At 40.2% G+C, this 19264-nt stretch overlaps 1 protein-coding gene across 1 annotated transcript; it reads left to right on the top strand.

Annotated features, from left to right (window-relative positions):
• Positions 1-17961: 17961 nt before the first annotated feature.
• Positions 17962-18681, top strand: LOC104250180 (uncharacterized). Its single transcript, XM_009806751.1, has one exon. It carries the CDS (start codon positions 17962-17964, stop codon positions 18679-18681), a length of 720 nt encoding a protein of 239 aa, XP_009805053.1.
• The last annotated feature ends 583 nt before the right edge of the window (positions 18682-19264 follow it).

The raw sequence follows: 19264 nt of genomic DNA, 5'->3' as shown, positions 1-19264 counted from the left end.
GAGGAAAGACATTGTGGGATATGTGGCTGGGTGTCTCAACTGTCAGCAGGTGAAATATGAGCATCAGAGACAGGGCGGTTTGCTTCAGCAGATGATTATTCCTGAGTGGAAATGGGAAAGAGTTACTATGGATTTCGTGAGTGGCCTTCCTCGAACTTTGAAGAATTTTGATTCGATTTGGGTCGTTGTGGATAGGCTGACCAAGTCAGCGCATTTCATTCCGGTGTGTACCACATATTCTGCGGAGTGGCTGGCTAGGATCTTTATTCAGGAGATTGTGCGGTTGCATGGTGTTCCAGTTACTATTATTTCGGATAGAGGTACTCAGTTCACTTCTCAGTTTTGGAGGACTTTTCAGCACGAGTTGGGCACTCAGGTGGAGTTGAGTTCAGCATTTCATCCTCAGACGGACGGACAGTCCGAGCGTACTATTCAGATATTGGAGGATATGTTGCGTGCCTGCGTGATTGATTTTGGAGGTTCTTGGGTTGAATTTTTACCACTTGCAGAGTTTGCCTACAACAACAGCTATCAGTCCAGTATTCAGATGGCACCGTATGAGGCCTTATATGGGAGGCGGTGTAGAACTCCAGTGGGTTGGTTTGAGCCCGGTGAGGCTAGGTTGTTGGGGACATATTTGGTCCAGGATGCCTTAAAAAAAGTGAAGGTGATTCAGGAAAGACTTCGCACAGCTCAGTCGCATCAGAAGAGTTATGCGGACCGGAAGGTCCGAGATGTGTCATTTATGGAGGGCGAGAAGGTTTTGCTGAAGGTTTCTCCGATGAAGGGTGTTATGAGGTTCGGAAAGAAAGGGAAGTTGAGTCCGCGGTTTATTGGACCATTTGAGGTACTTAGGAGGATTGGAGAGGTGGCTTACGAGCTTGCTTTGCCGCCTAGATTGTCGGGTGTTCATCCGGTATTCCATGTGTCCATGCTCCGGAAGTACATTGGGGACCCGTCTCATATTTTAGATTTCAGTACAGTATAGTTAGATGAAAATTTGACTTATAATGTGGAGCCAGTGGCTATTTTGAGTCGACAGGTTCAAAAATTGAGATCAAAAGATATAGCATCAGTGAAAGTACAGTGGAGAGGTCGGCCCGTGGAGGAGGCTACTTGGGAGACCGAGCAGGAGATGCGGAGCAGGTACCCGCACCTATTTGAAACTCCAGGTATGTTTCTTAACTCGCTCGAGGACGAGCGTTTGTTTTAGTTGGGGAGAATGTAACGACCCGAACCGTCGTTTCCTGTATTTTCATCCCGTATTCCCCGTTAAATGCTTATTCATGTTTCAATATGTGTACTTGGTGAATTTGAGTCAATTCGGATCGAGTTTGGTATGAAATGGGACAATTAGTCTCTTTAAGGAAGAATTAGTTTGGAAAAGTCAACCGGACATTGACTTGTGAGTTAGAAGGCTCGGAATTGAATTCCGATGATTCGGTTAGTTTCGGGGGATGATTTAAGGCCTAGGAGCGCAATCGGAATTAATTTTGGAGGTCCGGTGAAGAAATTAGCTCATTTTGGCGAAGTTAGTATTTTGGCGATTTCCGGTTGATAGGTGAAATTTTGATCCGACGGTCGGAATGGAATTCCGAAGAATTTCTGTAGCTTCGTTATGTCATTTTGGACTTGTGTGCAAAATTTGAAGTCAATCGGACGTGATTTGATAGGTTTCGGCATCGGAAATAGAAGTTGGAAATTCTAAAGTTCATAAAACTTGGATTGGAGGTTGATTCATGATTTTAGCATTGTTTGATGTGATTTGAGGCCTCGAGCAAGTCCGTAATGTATTTTGGGACTGGTTGGTATTATTGGTCGGGGTCCCGGGGGCCTCGGGTGTGTTTCGGATGCCCAACGGGTCATTTTTGGAAGATTTTTGCCGTTTTGAGCATAAATGTAATGATCTAAAGGTTCATTTTTAGTTCTAGAGATCCAAATTTGATTTCGAGACTTCCAAAATTTAAATCATGAATTATAGGACGGATCTGGAAATTTTGGTTTAATTTCATCAAGTCGCGATTGGGTTTTTGACGTGAAATGTGAGTTAATTGTTTAACGAGCGAAATGGGTATTGATCTGGGCAAACGAGCTCCGAATTGAGTTTCGATTGAAGGGTTGTGTTCGTATTATTATTTGTGACTCATAGGAACAAGAATCGTCTAATTCCGAGTTCGTATGATGGAGTTAGAGCCATTTTAGTGAAAAATGGCTGTGCTGCAAATTTCTTAAAAGCTATTGTATTTTCTGCAGCAGTGAACAGTACCCGCGCGTGAACAGTAACCGCACAGGTGAACAGTGAACAATGACCTCACGCGCATGAACAGTGCCCCGCGTGAACAGTACCGAAAATTTCTGGACAGATTTAATGTCCAGCAGTCTGAGTTTGGTCATTTTGTTTGTGACTTCCAAGCTCGGATTTTGGGCGATATTTAGCAAGAAATCTTGGGAAATCTTAAGGTACGTCACTTGTGATTATTTCTACTCCATAATATTGAATTATCATCGAATAATCCGACTAGATTACATGTTTTTGAGGAGTAAATTGAAGATTTAGGCCTAGGGATTTGAAAATAAGATTTGAAGATTTGAGGGGCCATTTGAACTCCGATTTTGGTAAATTTTATATGTACGGACTCTTGGCGAGACGAGGAATCCGAAGATGTAACTTTCGTAATTTTTCGAGAAGTGGGCCCGGGGCTCGGGTTTTGCGAATTTCGTGAATTTCGATATTTTTCGAGTCTTTTCGATTGGGTTATATTCCCTTAGCCTATTGTAATGTATTCGTTGTGGTTTTGACCAGATTCGACGCGCGAAGAGGTAAATTCGAGAGGCAAGGGCATAGCGGAGTAGACGTTGGACCGTCTTGAGGTGAGTAATGATTTTAAATGATGCACTGAGGGTTTGAAACCCCGGATTGCACAACATACTTCTTTGTTGAGATGAGACACGCGTTGTATGACGAGCGCGGGGTCATTTACTATTGGGGATTGTGACTTGGTCCATCCTAGTTGATATTTTTACCGCGTAATTGATAAAGATTTATTGTTTTTCACTATGATTGGGCTTATTGCCATATTTGGGCTTCGTGCCAATTATCTGAAATCTTTTGTGAATTTACATCACTATTTTCCTCACGAATTGAAATATTATTTGAACTCAGTCCAATTGAATTATATTATTTTGTGAACTCAGCTACATTTATACTCAACTCGAGATTTAATGATATTTATAATGCTGTTGAGCTGAGCACTATTGTTTTACTGATGCACAAGAGGCTTATGATTATTTTCTGGACTGATTGAGGCCGAGGGCCATACGTGAGGATATGTTGAGTAATGTGAGGAGGCTTTCAGGCCTCGAGTGTTATATGAGGAGGCTTTCAGGCCTCGTGTGTGATGTGTGAAGGCTTTCAGGCCTATTAAAATTGCGCTTGGGCTGTAGGAGCCCCTCTGGAGTTTGTACACACCCCCAATGAGCGCAGGATACCCAGGTGAGTTGGGAGTGGGCCCGAGAGGCCGTTGCTTGTGTGTGGTGAGTTAGGAGTGAGCCCGAGGGGCTGATATTGTGTGCTGGTGAGTTGGGCTGGGTGTCTCAACTGTCAGCAGGTGAAATATGAGCATCAGAGACAGGGCGGTTTGCTTCAGCAGATGATTATTCCTGAGTGGAAATGGGAAAGAGTTACTATGGATTTCGTGAGTGGCCTTCCTCGAACTTTGAAGAATTTTGATTCGATTTGGGTCGTTGTGGATAGGCTGACCAAGTCAGCGCATTTCATTCCGGTGTGTACCACATATTCTGCGGAGTGGCTGGCTAGGATCTTTATTCAGGAGATTGTGCGGTTGCATGGTGTTCCAGTTACTATTATTTCGGATAGAGGTACTCAGTTCACTTCTCAGTTTTGGAGGACTTTTCAGCACGAGTTGGGCACTCAGGTGGAGTTGAGTTCAACATTTCATCCTCAGACGGACGGACAGTCCGAGCGTACTATTCAGATATTGGAGGATATGTTGCGTGCCTACGTGATTGATTTTGGAGGTTCTTGGGTTGAATTTTTACCACTTGCAGAGTTTGCCTACAACAACAGCTATCAGTCCAGTATTCAGATGGCACCGTATGAGGCCTTATATGGGAGGCGGTGTAGAACTCCAGTGGGTTGGTTTGAGCCCGGTGAGGCTAGGTTGTTGGGGACAGATTTGGTCCAGGATGCCTTAAAAAAAGTGAAGGTGATTCAGGAAAGACTTCGCACAGCTCAGTCGCGTCAGAAGAGTTATGCGGACCGGAAGGTCCGAGATGTGTCATTTATGGAGGGCGAGAAGGTTTTGCTGAAGGTTTCTCCGATGAAGGGTGTTATGAGGTTCGGAAAGAAAGGGAAGTTGAGTCCGCGGTTTATTGGACCATTTGAGGTACTTAGGAGGATTGGAGAGGTGGCTTACGAGCTTGCTTTGCCGCCTAGATTGTCGGGTGTTCATCCGGTATTCCATGTGTCCATGCTCCGGAAGTACATTGGGGACCCGTCTCATATTTTAGATTTCAGTACAGTATAGTTAGATGAAAATTTGACTTATAATGTGGAGCCAGTGGCTATTTTGAGTCGACAGGTTCAAAAATTGAGATCAAAAGATATAGCATCAGTGAAAGTACAGTGGAGAGGTCGGCCCGTGGAGGAGGCTACTTGGGAGACCGAGCAGGAGATGCGGAGCAGGTACCCGCACCTATTTGAAACTCCAGGTATGTTTCTTAACTCGCTCGAGGACGAGCGTTTGTTTTAGTTGGGGAGAATGTAACGACCCGAACCGTCGTTTCCTGTATTTTCATCCCGTATTCCCCGTTAAATGCTTATTCATGTTTCAATATGTGTACTTGGTGAATTTGAGTCAATTCGGATCGAGTTTGGTATGAAATGGGACAATTAGTCTCTTTAAGGAAGAATTAGTTTGGAAAAGTCAACCGGACATTGACTTGTGAGTTAGAAGGCTCGGAATTGAATTCCGATGATTCGGTTAGTTTCGGGGGATGATTTAAGGCCTAGGAGCGCAATCGGAATTAATTTTGGAGGTCCGGTGAAGAAATTAGCTCATTTTGGCGAAGTTAGTATTTTGGCGATTTCCGGTTGATAGGTGAAATTTTGATCCGACGGTCGGAATGGAATTCCGAAGAATTTCTGTAGCTTCGTTATGTCATTTTGGACTTGTGTGCAAAATTTGAAGTCAATCGGACGTGATTTGATAGGTTTCGGCATCGGAAATAGAAGTTGGAAATTCTAAAGTTCATAAAACTTGGATTGGAGGTTGATTCATGATTTTAGCGTTGTTTGATGTGATTTGAGGCCTCGAGCAAGTCCGTAATGTATTTTGGGACTAGTTGGTATTATTGGTCGGGGTCCCGGGGGCCTCGGGTGTGTTTCGGATGCCCAACGAGTTATTTTTGGAAGATTTTTGCCATTTTGAGCATAAATGTAATGATCTAAAGGTTCATTTTTAGTTCTAGAGGTCCAAATTTGATTTCGATACTTCCAAAATTTAAATCATGAATTATAGGACGGATCTGGAAATTTTGGTTTAATTTCATCAAGTCGCGATTGGGTTTTTGACGTGAAATGTGAGTTAATTGTTTAACGAGCGAAATGGGTATTGATCTGGGCAAACGAGCTCCGAATTGAGTTTCGATTGAAGGGTTGTGTTCGTATTATTATTTGTGACTCATAGGAACAAGAATCGTCTAATTCCGAGTTCGTATGATGGAGTTAGAGCCATTTTAGTGAAAAATGGCTGTGCTGCAAATTTCTTAAAAGCTATTGTATTTTCTGCAGCAGTGAACAGTACCCGCGCGTGAACAGTAACCGCACAGGTGAACAGTGAACAATGACCTCACGCGCATGAACAGTGCCCCGCGTGAACAGTACCGAAAATTTCTGGACAGATTTAATGTCCAGCAGTCTGAGTTTGGTCATTTTGTTTGTGACTTCCAAGCTCGGATTTTGGGCGATTTTTAGCAAGAAATCTTGGGAAATCTTGAGGTAAGTCACTTGTGATTATTTCTACTCCATAATATTGAATTATCATCGAATAATCCGACTAGATTACATGTTTTTGAGGAGTAAATTGAAGATTTAGGCCTAGGGATTTGAAAATAAGATTTGAAGATTTGAGGGGCCATTTGAACTCCGATTTTGGTAAATTTTATATGTACGGACTCTTGGCGAGACGAGGAATCCGAAGATGTAACTTTCGTAATTTTTCGAGAAGTGGGCCCGGGGCTCGGGTTTTGCGAATTTCGTGAATTTCGATATTTTTCGAGTCTTTTCGATTGGGTTATATTCCCTTAGCCTATTGTAATGTATTCGTTGTGGTTTTGACCAGATTCGACGCGCGAAGAGGTAAATTCGAGAGGCAAGGGCATAGCGGAGTAGACGTTGGACCGTCTTGAGGTGAGTAATGATTTTAAATGATGCACTGAGGGTTTGAAACCCCGGATTGCACAACATACTTCTTTGTTGAGATGAGACACGCGTTGTATGACGAGCGCGGGGTCATTTACTATTGGGGATTGTGACTTGGTCCATCCTAGTTGATATTTTTACCGCGTAATTGATAAAGATTTATTGTTTTTCACTATGATTGGGCTTATTGCCATATTTGGGCTTCGTGCCAATTATCTGAAATCTTTTGTGAATTTACATCACTATTTTCCTCACGAATTGAAATATTATTTGAACTCAGTCCAATTGAATTATATTATTTTGTGAACTCAGCTACATTTATACTCAACTCGAGATTTAATGATATTTATAATGCTGTTGAGCTGAGCACTATTGTTTTACTGATGCACAAGAGGCTTATGATTATTTTCTGGACTGATTGAGGCCGAGGGCCATACGTGAGGATATGTTGAGTAATGTGAGGAGGCTTTCAGGCCTCGAGTGTTATATGAGGAGGCTTTCAGGCCTCGTGTGTGATGTGTGAAGGCTTTCAGGCCTATTAAAATTGCGCTTGGGCTGTAGGAGCCCCTCTGGAATTTGTACACACCCCCAATGAGCGCAGGATACCCAGGTGAGTTGGGAGTGGGTCCGAGAGGCCGTTGCTTGTGTGTGGTGAGTTAGGAGTGAGCCCGAGGGGCTGATATTGTGTGCTGGTGAGTTGGGAGTGAGCCCGAAGGGCTGATACTATACTGAGATTTACATATTGAGCCCGAGGGGCAAGCTTTTGATTTATCCTTTCTGTGAAAATTATTTGTCTTTACTGTTTTAAAAGAAGAATTATCTGATACTCACTGTTTTACTGTATAACTGATTTTACTACTTAGGATAGCGCTATATTGTGCCGTTATGAGATTTCATATTTTCAGTCGTTATTTATTTTTATTACTCACTGGGTCGGAGTACTCACATTACTCCCTGCACCATGTGTGCAGATACAGGCAGAGCTGAGTTCGCTCCTGAGCGCTGATTCTTTCCAGACCAGGCGGTGACTAGGAGTAACGAGGTAGCTGTTGACGTCCGCAGCCCCGTTTTCTCCCTTATCTTTGTTATTTATGATAATTCCAGACTTTGTAAAATATTAGTAAACTCTGTAGTAGCTCATGACTTGTGACACCCCGATTTCGGGCTGAGTTGGGAGGGTTTTCCTTGTTCTATCACGTTTATTTCGCATTTAAGATTATATTGCCCATGATTTAGACTTATTCCTGCTAAGTAATTATAAAGAGATGTACTGTTTTGTTGATTGGCTGGCCTTGTCCTCACGAGAGGCGCCATCACGACCGGGTTGGGATTTTGGGCCGTGACAAGCATGATAGAGGTGGTACACCGTGTGTACTGAGATTTCATGGCAAGGTTGACGTTCGATATTGAAAGGAAGGTCATGCATTTTAGGCGGCATGGGAGATTTCAGATGTTTAAGGGGATATATCATTATCTTGTATTGCCGGAGAAGGGTGTGCATATTAGGATACGCATTGTGTTTTGACTTGCAGATGCTTGACTAGTATTAGGATAATCGCCTGGTTGTTGGTGGCTGAGGTGTAATAAAGTGATGTTGCGCACTCGGTATCTTTGATTTCTTCCTACTCATTCGTATGTGATGTTGCGGACTCGGTATCAGCTAATCACCGAAGACTTGTGATGCTGCATAAGGACTACATGGGTCTATGGATGCTTGATCATTGTATCGATATGTTGTATATGCGTAGACGTGGATTTCTTAGTAGATCTTTCAATTGTTTATTTGTGGGATGAAGCTGATTCTTGTATCTGGTTGATGAGTACGGACTCAGAAGTATTAATTGGTTGCCTAGTTGTTGTGATCGTGGCAGGGTCATGGGAAGATGTTAATTCGAGGCTAGCAGGTGGGTTATCTCCTGCGAGAATATTTGAGGTTGTATGATTCGTATGAGGCTTCTATTCAGTGAAATGCAAATACTACCATTTCAGAGGGCTTGAGGAAGTTCGTGCGGCTGTCACAAGGACGAGTATACACTTGGCAGAATCCTTTAAGTGTTTTATGACTAGAGTCACATGAGTTTATGAAATATTCAACTGATTAACAGTGCGATATCGGGGTAACAATGAAGGAAGGTGCTATGGGTTACAGATGATGTGTTCTATGCCTTCGAGCCAAGTAGGGATCTGCTATTGACGATCAGATTGCATGGTCATGTGTTATATTAGTATCTAGACTAAGAAATACTTGTGGATTAGCCATGACTTGAAAAGGATGACTTCGAGGATGATTTCGAGCGAGGGATCGGTTGGAAGTATGATTTACTACACCTTATGGGTATACAGAGGTCTTGGGATGATTCAGGTTGTGATACTTGTTTTGGAGGTAGTGCGTAAGGAAAAGGAATCACTTGGATGCTTTTTCTAGATATTCATGTGCTGGTGGAGCACGGGTTATTCGGTGAATATTGGTTGTGCATTGGGGATTAGAGCAAGGTGAATGACCTTCGAGAGGTTCCAACGAGCTCAGGACTTATATGTGGTATTAAGGTATTTTTGGATTTGTGTGTGAATAAGACTTGGGGCTTGCATTGGATGGTGCAGCGACTTGCAGTGTTTATATATCATTATTGATTCTACATTGCGAGCATTAGAAACGTGAAAGAAATGACTTCAGATCCATTAAAGGGTCCTTCAGTGCATGTATTTTCACGTTGATGTACTCTTGCTTTTAGCAGTATAGGAACCTAGTTTAGAGGGATTTAGTTCTAATGATTTATGTATGTGCAAATAGGTTTCGAAGAGTTTGTGATGGTTTGGACATAACTTGCAATTGATGTACTCTACAGGCGTTTGTGATGGTTTGGACATAACTTGCAATTGATGTACTCTACAGGCATAGGGAGTTCCTTATGTGTTGTGATTTTGTTCTACGAGTTTGAGTTAGTGGATTTTTGGTTTATGGGATGTCTACCCTACTTGTGTTTCAGAGTTAAGAATCGGATCCTTGTGTTTTCATATGATAGCATGATAGAGGCCGTACGCCGTGTGGATTGAGATTTCATGGGCAAGGTTGACGTGCGATATTGAAAGGAATATCATGATTTTTAGGCGGCATGGTATATTTTAGATGTTTAAGGAATGTACCATTATCTTGTATCACCTGAGAAGGGTGTGCATATTAGGAGAAACATTGTGTTTTGACTTGCGGATGCTTGACTAGTATTAGGATAATCGCCTGGTTGTTGGCTGCTGAGGTTCCGGTTGTGCTACGTGGCGCAGAAGAATTATATGAGTATTTCCTAGGAGATGATTGTGTATGAGTGGTATGTCATTCATTTGAGGGGTGGAGTTGGGATCGGATATGGAAATTCTTATATTCTTGATGTGTAGAGACTCGGTATTCTCAAAGGCAGGCTATTCCTTGGATGTGGATTGTGAAGATATGTCAAGAGCTAGACAACTAATTGTTTATGTTACAAATATGTTACTATGGACTTGTGAAAGGTTATTTACCTATTCTATGATGATCGAAATTGTTTTGGGGCTCTATTAGCAGGCATATTGGGAATGTGTACTCTATATCGAATTAGGTTTATTTACTCGCACAACATTTGTTGGGGGTGTGTCATTGGCTAGAGTTGATCTTATTCATGTCCTGATATGTCTCATGTGTTACTCTCTTATGATACGATGGGCTATAAGACTTCTTGACTATTGGCATACATGATGTGGTTTTATTCAGGACTTGTGGCGAGATTCAAGCGAGATGGCTCTTGGGATTTTTATTTGCTTATTGCGCCTTGGTTATGGTTTCTTGTCTGTGGTGTATTGTTCTATGCGTTTCTCCATAGTTATGGTCATGTACTTCACGTGTTTGTTGTTGATATGCATATGGTTATTGTTGGTGACCATTAAGGCTCGATCGATATTCCATGTGGATCGATATGTTTGGATCAGGGTACGTGCTGAAGCGGGGTCATGGTAGGATGAGATTCTTTGTGGTTATTTCATGTGTTTTGCTTCTCCCTTGTGGGGTGGATTCATAGTATGGTGTCATTGGGGTTGTACATGTTGGACTTGCCGGATAGTTCTCTCATTTGGTTCTTCTTCCATCGTTGGTAATATTTGAGTTGTTGCTTATTGGGTAAGGTGATGATAGGCTATAATCTTGTGTTTTACTCGCTTATTGCACTCTAATTTACTGCACTTTAGTTGAGTTTGAGCTTTAGCCGCCAGTATTTTTTACTAATTGTGTGTTTTAAGTCTTGTACGAGGGATTTCGATCTATATAGATATTATGGAATGAATTAAAGCTGTTCTGGAGCTTCAAAGTCTGAGTAAAAGCCCAAGGATTAAGTTGGGATCATGTTCGGGGATCAACGTATGATAGTGCACTTTAAGAAAGAAACGAAGAATCAAGGAGGCATACAGCACATTGTCCAGTTAAATGGACATACCTTTTTGTTCAAAACTTCTTTTGGGCTCCACAATATATCGTTGGAAAGATATTTAAAAGGGCTACAACTTTCATGTTTTACATTTTCCCAAATTCCTAACAGAACGCCACTCAAGTGCGCGATCGCATGCGCACTGGGCACGGACTGGAGGCAGAACATGGTGAAAAATTGTACGACTAAGTGTGCGAGCACACTCCCAGGTGCATGGCCGCGCATGTCCAGTTCCGAAAAAGTTTCATATTTCACATAGGGGAAGGTGTTTTCGTTTTGGCCCGACCCTACTTGGTATATATACATGTAAAAACGGTATTTTTAGGACTTTTGACATATCTTAGACCTAAGGAAGCCAAGGAGGAGGTGGAGAACCAAAAGCTCAAGGATTTCATTATTCAATACTCACTCAAGACAAGGGTTTAGATTGTTTTATGTTTTCCTTTAACTTAAACATTGTTATGATGAATTACTCCATATCCATGGAGTAGTTCTCTTTTGAATTTAATAGATTTGGTTTCTTGATACTTGTTTGTGGATAATTAACTCTAGTTTTTATGTATTGACTCATTTTGGATGTTTTAATCGTTGTATCTATATTCACTAGTTCATGTAATCGAGAGAGGCATCACTTGTGATATATTTACATTATAGTTTTTTTGTTGAATTCATTAATTCTTCTTAGTAATCGAAAGAGGCTAGTTGAGTTGTTGATTAGACTAAGTTAGGAGGATAATCGAAAGAGGTTCTCATAAAGACAAATCCACTAATTCGTGCATATCTTTACATGCTTAAAATTGGTTCATCTTGTGATGTTGAGACTTATCGAGAGAGGAGTTTCTACTAATCAATTGAACTAATAACTAAGTGAATTCGAGAGACACACTTGAACATTAGAAGTAAATCATCTAGAGTTAATTCCGAAACATTTTTCTTGCACCTATCCTATCAACCCCTATTTTCTCCCAATTGATAATCTTCTTTGCTCATTACGTGCGTCGATTCTCATCAGCCAATAGTTTAGATTCTTAGTTAATTTTAGTATTAAACACAAAACTCCAAATTGTTGATCACCTTGGATAGAAATTGAGCTACAAACTACGATAATACTGGTTAACTCCAATACCTGTGGATATATTATAACTTACTATATTTGACTAGCGAGCATATTTTTATGTGTGTTCTGAGCTCGTCAAATTTTGGCACCGTTGCCGGAAATTGGCAATCAATTGTGTTTGAAATAGTTTGTAGTGCTCATTCAAGAATTTTTCTTTATCTTTTTATTTTATTTTTCTCTTTTTACATTTTTGTTGTTCTTTGGCTGTGCGCATGATACAAGTTAGATTTGTGTATGACTCGATCTTCTGGGAAAGAAGTGCAACCATACGAACCAGAAATCGAGAAACATCTACGATAGTTGAGGGAGGAAAGAAATCTCCCTGAGAATATCGATAAGGTTGGGCAATCCTCAACCAAAGAAATTATGGCTGGAGATGATAATATTATGGATTTTGGCTGCAAAAGAGGCTGCCCAGATAAGAGAAAAAGCTACTCGGGATGCTGAGGAAGCAGCTATTAGACATGAAGAAATTGCATATGAAGAAGAGAGGGCTCGAAGAATGGCTCAGAATCAACCCTTGTTCTAGACAAGTTCGGAAACATAGCTCCCGGCCAAGGGAGACCACTTGGCGATTATGCTAGACCGGTCTACAACCAAGGTTTATCAAGTGTGAGACCCCCTCCTGTTGCAGCCAACAATTTTGAATTGAAGCAAGGGTTGCTCCAAACCCTCCAAAACAGTTGTGTCTTTAGAGAAAAGATGAACAAAGATCTAAACAATCATCTGATGGACTTCGAGGAGATTATTGTCACGCCCCGAACTTGGGCCTAGACGTAACACAGTACTCGGTGCCTGACTACATGTGATCGAGCGAACCAACTGGCTGGCTGAATCAACATGTGATATCATAACATACTAAATGCGGAAGATAAACTAAAACATGCTGATATACTGAAAGTCTGAATGATAAAATCAAAGTGCGGAAATACTAATAAAATTCTGAAACATATTTGTAGCCAAAATAGCTTAATATGAAAAGCTTGCAACTCTGTCTAAATATTACTCTAGTCTATGAAGCCTCTATTGAAGTACTGAAAACAATGTCTATCTGTAAACACTGAAAGACTGTAAAGTAATGATAATGCCCCGAAAGAACTGGGGATCACCAAATAGCTGGTACGAGAATCCTAGCGCTCTGAATCATCAACCTGCAAATCATTACGTGCATCATGAAATGTAGGCCCAGGGCAAAAGGGATGTCAGTACATTTGAATTGCACTGGTATATAAAGCAACTGAAAGAAAGAATTATAAATGCTTCAACTGAAACTAAACTGATAACTGAGAATTGATAATTGATAGCTGAAATGATAACTACTGAAACTAAAATGATAACTGAACTGATAACTGGTAATTGATAACTGGTAACTGAAATGATAACTGATAATTGAACTGAACAAAGGAAGTAAGGATATGAATACTCCCTCTTCTAAATGATGAACAACCTGTTTATCTGAATATTAAATTGCGGCCTCAGGCCTAATATATATGTGCACAAATTGCGGCCTCGGGCCCAAGTATACGTATACATAACTGCGGCCTCAGGCCTAAAGATGCATAAAGCATAAACTGCGGCCTCAGGCCCAAAGATGCATAAAACATTAACTGTGGCCTCAGGCCCAAATACAGGTGTTCGATATTCGGGGATTTAAAATTAGGAACTAAGAATCATACTGCAATACATGATAGTGAAATACTGAATCACACTAAGTTACATGATACTGGAATATTGGATCACACTGAGTTACATAATACTGAAATACTGAATAGGACTAGACTGAGATGTGTATTCTTGAACTGATCATGAACACTGAAATCTCAACTGTTTATGGCATACTGGGTAATTTATACTAAGACTCGGGGGCATCAAACCCAAGTCTATATTGAATACGCACTGAGCTCACAACGTTCAGAATGAAAGTCATGAACGAGTTATGAAGCTAGAGAATAGAAGTTCTACAACTATTCAATGAACTAGGCTTGACTATATTTCTGAGGCAATTGATACGTCGTAAAAGAAACGAAGTGTTGGGAGAATCATTAACATTCTCAAACATAGAGAGTTAGCTTCACATGCCTCAATTTTACCCCTTAGTGATGCTACAATGATCCACAACACTAAGAACCTTCAATCTAAAATAGAACATCCAATGGAACCAATATTAGTAACAAATTCCATAACTTAAGCCATTTAGGCTTATTATCAAACACCTCGTAGGCATAAATCTCTACATCTCATCACCATATAGTTAGTTCATCTAATTACCACCATTCTCAAAATTTATCTCACCATCATGATTAACCAATTTATAACTTCCAACATCACATATATGACCATCCATCCACACCCTACTAACAAAGTTCCATTAAATAAACATCTTTCAATCTCTATAATAGTTATGTAATTAAATTGGGAATATATGGTTTCCAATCACCATACCAAGAGTTCCAATGCTTATTCATACTAATATTCCCTTAATAAATCCATACATGTAAGTCTAAGGGTGTAGGATTACCTTTTTGAAAGAAATCTTCCAAAACCCTCCTTTAAGTTCTTGAAGAAATCCCTTGAAGATCTAAGTATTTTATGTGTAGATTTCATCAATATTAGTGTATAAATGATGGAATTCACACCAAGATAATGGGGATTACTTACCTTGAAGATGTGAGGGGTTTGAGGTCTTGAGAGGGTGGAGGAAAACCCTAATATTCGTCCAAATGAAGTGGGAAAAATAACCCCCGACGGTTTTATATCAAAATAGGATCAGGTTGAAAAACATGAAGATTTGCATAGCCGCGGCGCATGGGGCGCCGCGTGGTAATGAAATATGTGTCTAGGAACAAAATTTGGAGGTGCTCTGATAATCTACACAGCCGCGCCGCATGGCGCGACGCATGGGGCGGCGCGGTAGTGTAAAATTTTGCTAGCATTTGGTAATTTGGTCATAACTTATGGTAGGAGTCTCCAAATGACGAACGGTTTAAAGAGTTAGAAATTAGACTCTAAGATATTTCATTTGATAGGTTATGCATCACATAACACCTTATATAACTGTAGATATGCTCGTCCAAAGTATAGTCTTGTGCGTGCTCATTTAGAATTTTAGTCTATCATGTAATTTTCCAACTTGCCTTAGACTTAGGTCTTTATTTGGACCCCAAATCACTTATGATATGCCTCTTACACTTATTATCATAACCAATTGATAACCATCACATTAATACTCATTTAATGCATCCATAACTAATTCAAATTTATGGGGTGTCACAATTATGAACACCTTTCAATATAATGGTATGTCACAAGATGCAATTTATCTAAGGGCATTCCCCTTCACACTTAAAGACGAGGAAACACACTGGCTTAGAAGCTTGCCCCAGGGATCAATTAGAACATGGGAGGAGATGATCAGAAAATTTCTTGCTAGATATTTCTCCTAAGTTAGAATGGGTAAGTATAGAAAAGAAATCCATAACTTCTGCCAGAACGATGTGTTTGAAGCATGAGAGAGGTTTAAGGGTTGTCAGAAAGTGTCAACACAACGAAATTGAAATCTGGATGCAACTTTAGGACTTTTGGGATGGTTTGACACCGACCTCACGCAGAACATTGAGCAACGCAGCTGGAGGCCCATTGATGAAGAAAACTCTAGAGGAGATAGTTGAACACGCCCAACTATGCCTTATAAAAAGGACAAAGTGGTCGCTACAAATATATTCCGGTTAACAAGTCCGGAGTCGAATCCCACAGGGAATTAACCTATCGATCACATCTATTGGACTCACAGAAATTCACATATTCAATCTTCAGAGATATTTGAGTAAAAAATTGGGTGTTTATTAATTGAATATTAAGTAATAAAAATGCAGTAATTAAGAACTAGCTATAAACTAGTTGTAAGCAAGAATGAAAATGGTCTAAGGTTCTGATTTCCCCTATTGTCGGAATCCTTTCCGCTATGTTTGCTATAAATTTGCCTAAGTCTTCTCTATTGATCATGAGCACTCTGACTATCGTAACGCTCTCTCAAGTAATTACAACAATATACTGGACACATTCTCCCGAATTACGCTAGCTAGCTTTAATTGCAGCTCACTTAGATCATACCCAAGGTTTCGTTATCCCTAATCCCACCTTTAAAACCTTCGTATTGATCCCTCATATACGTTTGGAGTGATGATGTTCAACAACTACCTAAATATACATTCTCCACACTAAATAGGAACAACTAATTAAGGGCCCTTCAATCAACAACAATAAGCATATAGTTGAACAAATAGAGATAATACGATGGCAAATCATATTAACATAACGAGAAAATCATCCTTCAACAAGTTCCATCAAAACCCTAGCTTAGATATTTAGCTACTCATGCTCATAGTAACAATTCCCCAAATAATTCGCATAATCAAATTATAAATTAAAGATGAAGGAATGAAGAATTCGATGATAATCTCTTTCCGAAATAGTCTCCCTAGGCCTCTGGTGTGTCAAAAGTCCTCAAAATAGCATTTTTACATGTATTTATACCAAGTAGGGTCAGGCCCAGAAGAAACACCCTTTCCTGTGCGAAATAGGACTTGGCTCTGTAAAATTTGTACATCCGCGGCGCACTATGCGACGCGATAGTGGGGAAGTTCAGAGAGATGTTTTCTACAGACTGATGTAAAATTGTACAGATATGGCGCACGCTGCGGTGCACTATGTGGCGCAGCATTGCAATTTTCTCAGAGTGAAATTATTTATCCTTTTTTGACATCCAGACTTGGTACACGACCTCCAAACACGATCTCGGCTTAATGCATTGGGCTTTTACTTCGACCTCAAAGCTCCAGATTGATAATTTTACCTCCAAATTAACTTTTGAACTCGGGATCAGTTCCTGCAAGGCATAAAATACGTACTAAGTGTAATTCACTATCATTTGAGCTTAAGCACACGTAAAAATGCAGTAATTGGAATGTAATACTACAGCTAAAACACGAATTTTTAGCCTCATATCAATAGTCACTATTCTAGATGAGTTATTTGAAGACGCAAATTAGTGGCCCTTGGAGATTGTTGAAAGAAAAAGATCAACTGGTGTTCACCAAGTTGATACTAATACATCTGTGAAGGTACAACTTGATGCAATGGCCAAGGAAATAAGGAAGCTAACCATAGCCTCGATACATAATGAGCCTCATGCAGCCTATGATATATGTGGACGAGGACACCCTACTCATGAGTGTCAAGCCTCAGTTGAGGAAGTTAATATTGTGGGTAATTATAACTTCAATGCAATGGGTTAAAAGCATCCCGATTTTTCATGGAGTACACCTGGGGGCACATCAAATACATGGCAACAAATTAAATCCAGTTTTCAAGGAGCTTCCAATTTTGTGAATCAGGCGAGGCTGTAGTTTCAGCCTCAAAAATCAAATCAATCTGGGTTAGAAGATCTCATGAAGTCATTTATTGTCAAGACAGATGAGAGATTAGATTCTCATGGAGCAACTATCAAAGAACTTGGGATAGGATTACATAACTTGGAGAGACAAGTGAGACAAATTGCAACTATATTATTTGAGAGAATCCCAGGTACTCTACCAGCTGATACTGAAAAGAATACAAAAGAAATGGTAAATGCTGTGACCTTGAGAAGCGGACAAGTGTTGAAAGATCCTACTCCAATGAAAAAGAAGTTGCATCTGAAAAAAGAAAGTGGGAAGGAGCTGAAAATTGAAGATGATAAAAAGACTGAGAAGAAGAAAGGCAAGAAGGGAGCTGAGAAAAAGAAGAAGGAGGAAACTTCGAGAAGGGACGAATCTAATGAAGAGAGCAAGCACATGCCTCCTCTACCTTTTCCCCAAAAGCTCTATAGAGAAAAGTTGGACAAACAGTTTGAGATATTTCTAGATATGCTGAGATAGGTTAATGTAAATCTGCCATTCACGGAAGTTCTCCCAAAAATGCCAGCTTATGCCAAGTTATTGGAGGAGATTCTTACAAAGAAGAGGAAGATAGAGGAAACATTAGTGGTCAAGCTCACAGAGCACTGCAGTGCAATACTGCAAAATAAACTCCCACAAAAGTTTGGAGATCCAGGGAGTTTTACCATACTTTGCTCTTTGGGCACACTTAATTTTGATAAATCTTTATGTGATTCTGCTGCCTCAATTAATCTAATGCCATTGTCTATTTACAAAAAACTGGAGAAGGAGATTGGAGAGATAAGGTCGGTGCCAATATCTTTGCAGCTGGCAGACCAAATAACTATAACACCCGAGGGGATAGTTGAAGATTTTTTTGTACGGGTGGATAAGTTCGTATTTCCTGTAGATTTCATAATGGTGAATATGGAAGAGATCAAAGAGGTACCCCTCACCCTAGGAAGACCATTTTTAGCAATGGGTAGAGCTATACTGGATATACATGATAGGAAAATCATGCTTAGAGTGGGTGAGGAGAGGGTGACTTTTGAGATGAAGGTAGCAACTAGAGTGAAAAAGGAGAAGCCAGCTGCAAGTGTTGAGTGGAAGGTGAAGGGCATGACAAAGAAGGCTGCTGTTAGTGAAAAATATAAGTGTGGTGTGTACCCTAAGAAGGCTGAGAAGAAGCTGTCTGTATGGATGTGTGCACTAGTTCGGGCGCGTGGAATGGAGCTCGACTTTGATTCAGACCTCGACTAGAGATTCAGAGAAGTTTCCTCTACCTTATGCTTTTTAAATTGTGTGTCATTGGGACATGCCACAACTAAAGTGTGGGGTGGGGGATAATTGTATATTGTAACTTTTTTGTGCTTTTTAGTAGTTATATTTTTTATTTTTGAAAAAACCATAAATATTTTAAAATTTTCAACTTTTCCAAGTGATGGATATCATTTGACGAGTTTCTTGAGGGATTAAAGTCAAAAGAAAAAGACAATTTTTTTTCTTCTGTTAGGTAGTGTAATAATTTCCCCTTGGTTTTTCTTTGTGCTGTGGTTCTTTTTCAAGGGTTTTTGTTTGAATTGGGTGTAGTTAGTTTTTATTTTGTTAGGTATAGGAAACGTTGTGCTGTGATTTGAATTGAAGCTATATCTCTTGACTTTATTATGCCTTGAGAATAGTGAGTGCTCTAGTTGTGATGCTTAGGCTCAGGTTTTGACTCGTGGATAAGTTCCTTAAATTATATGATCTTAACTTTGCTTAACTGCTTTGACTAGAGTGTCTTGATGAGTCCAATCCCGAGTGTGTCATGTACCATGTGTGGGTGAGATTTTGTGTTATTCTG

Source organism: Nicotiana sylvestris, chromosome 9 (genome assembly GCF_000393655.2).
Source record: "Nicotiana sylvestris chromosome 9, ASM39365v2, whole genome shotgun sequence".
Taxonomy (NCBI): Eukaryota; Viridiplantae; Streptophyta; class Magnoliopsida; order Solanales; family Solanaceae; genus Nicotiana; species Nicotiana sylvestris.
The sequence above is the reverse complement of the archived record's forward strand: the minus strand, read 5'-3'. Positions and strand labels throughout refer to the sequence as shown.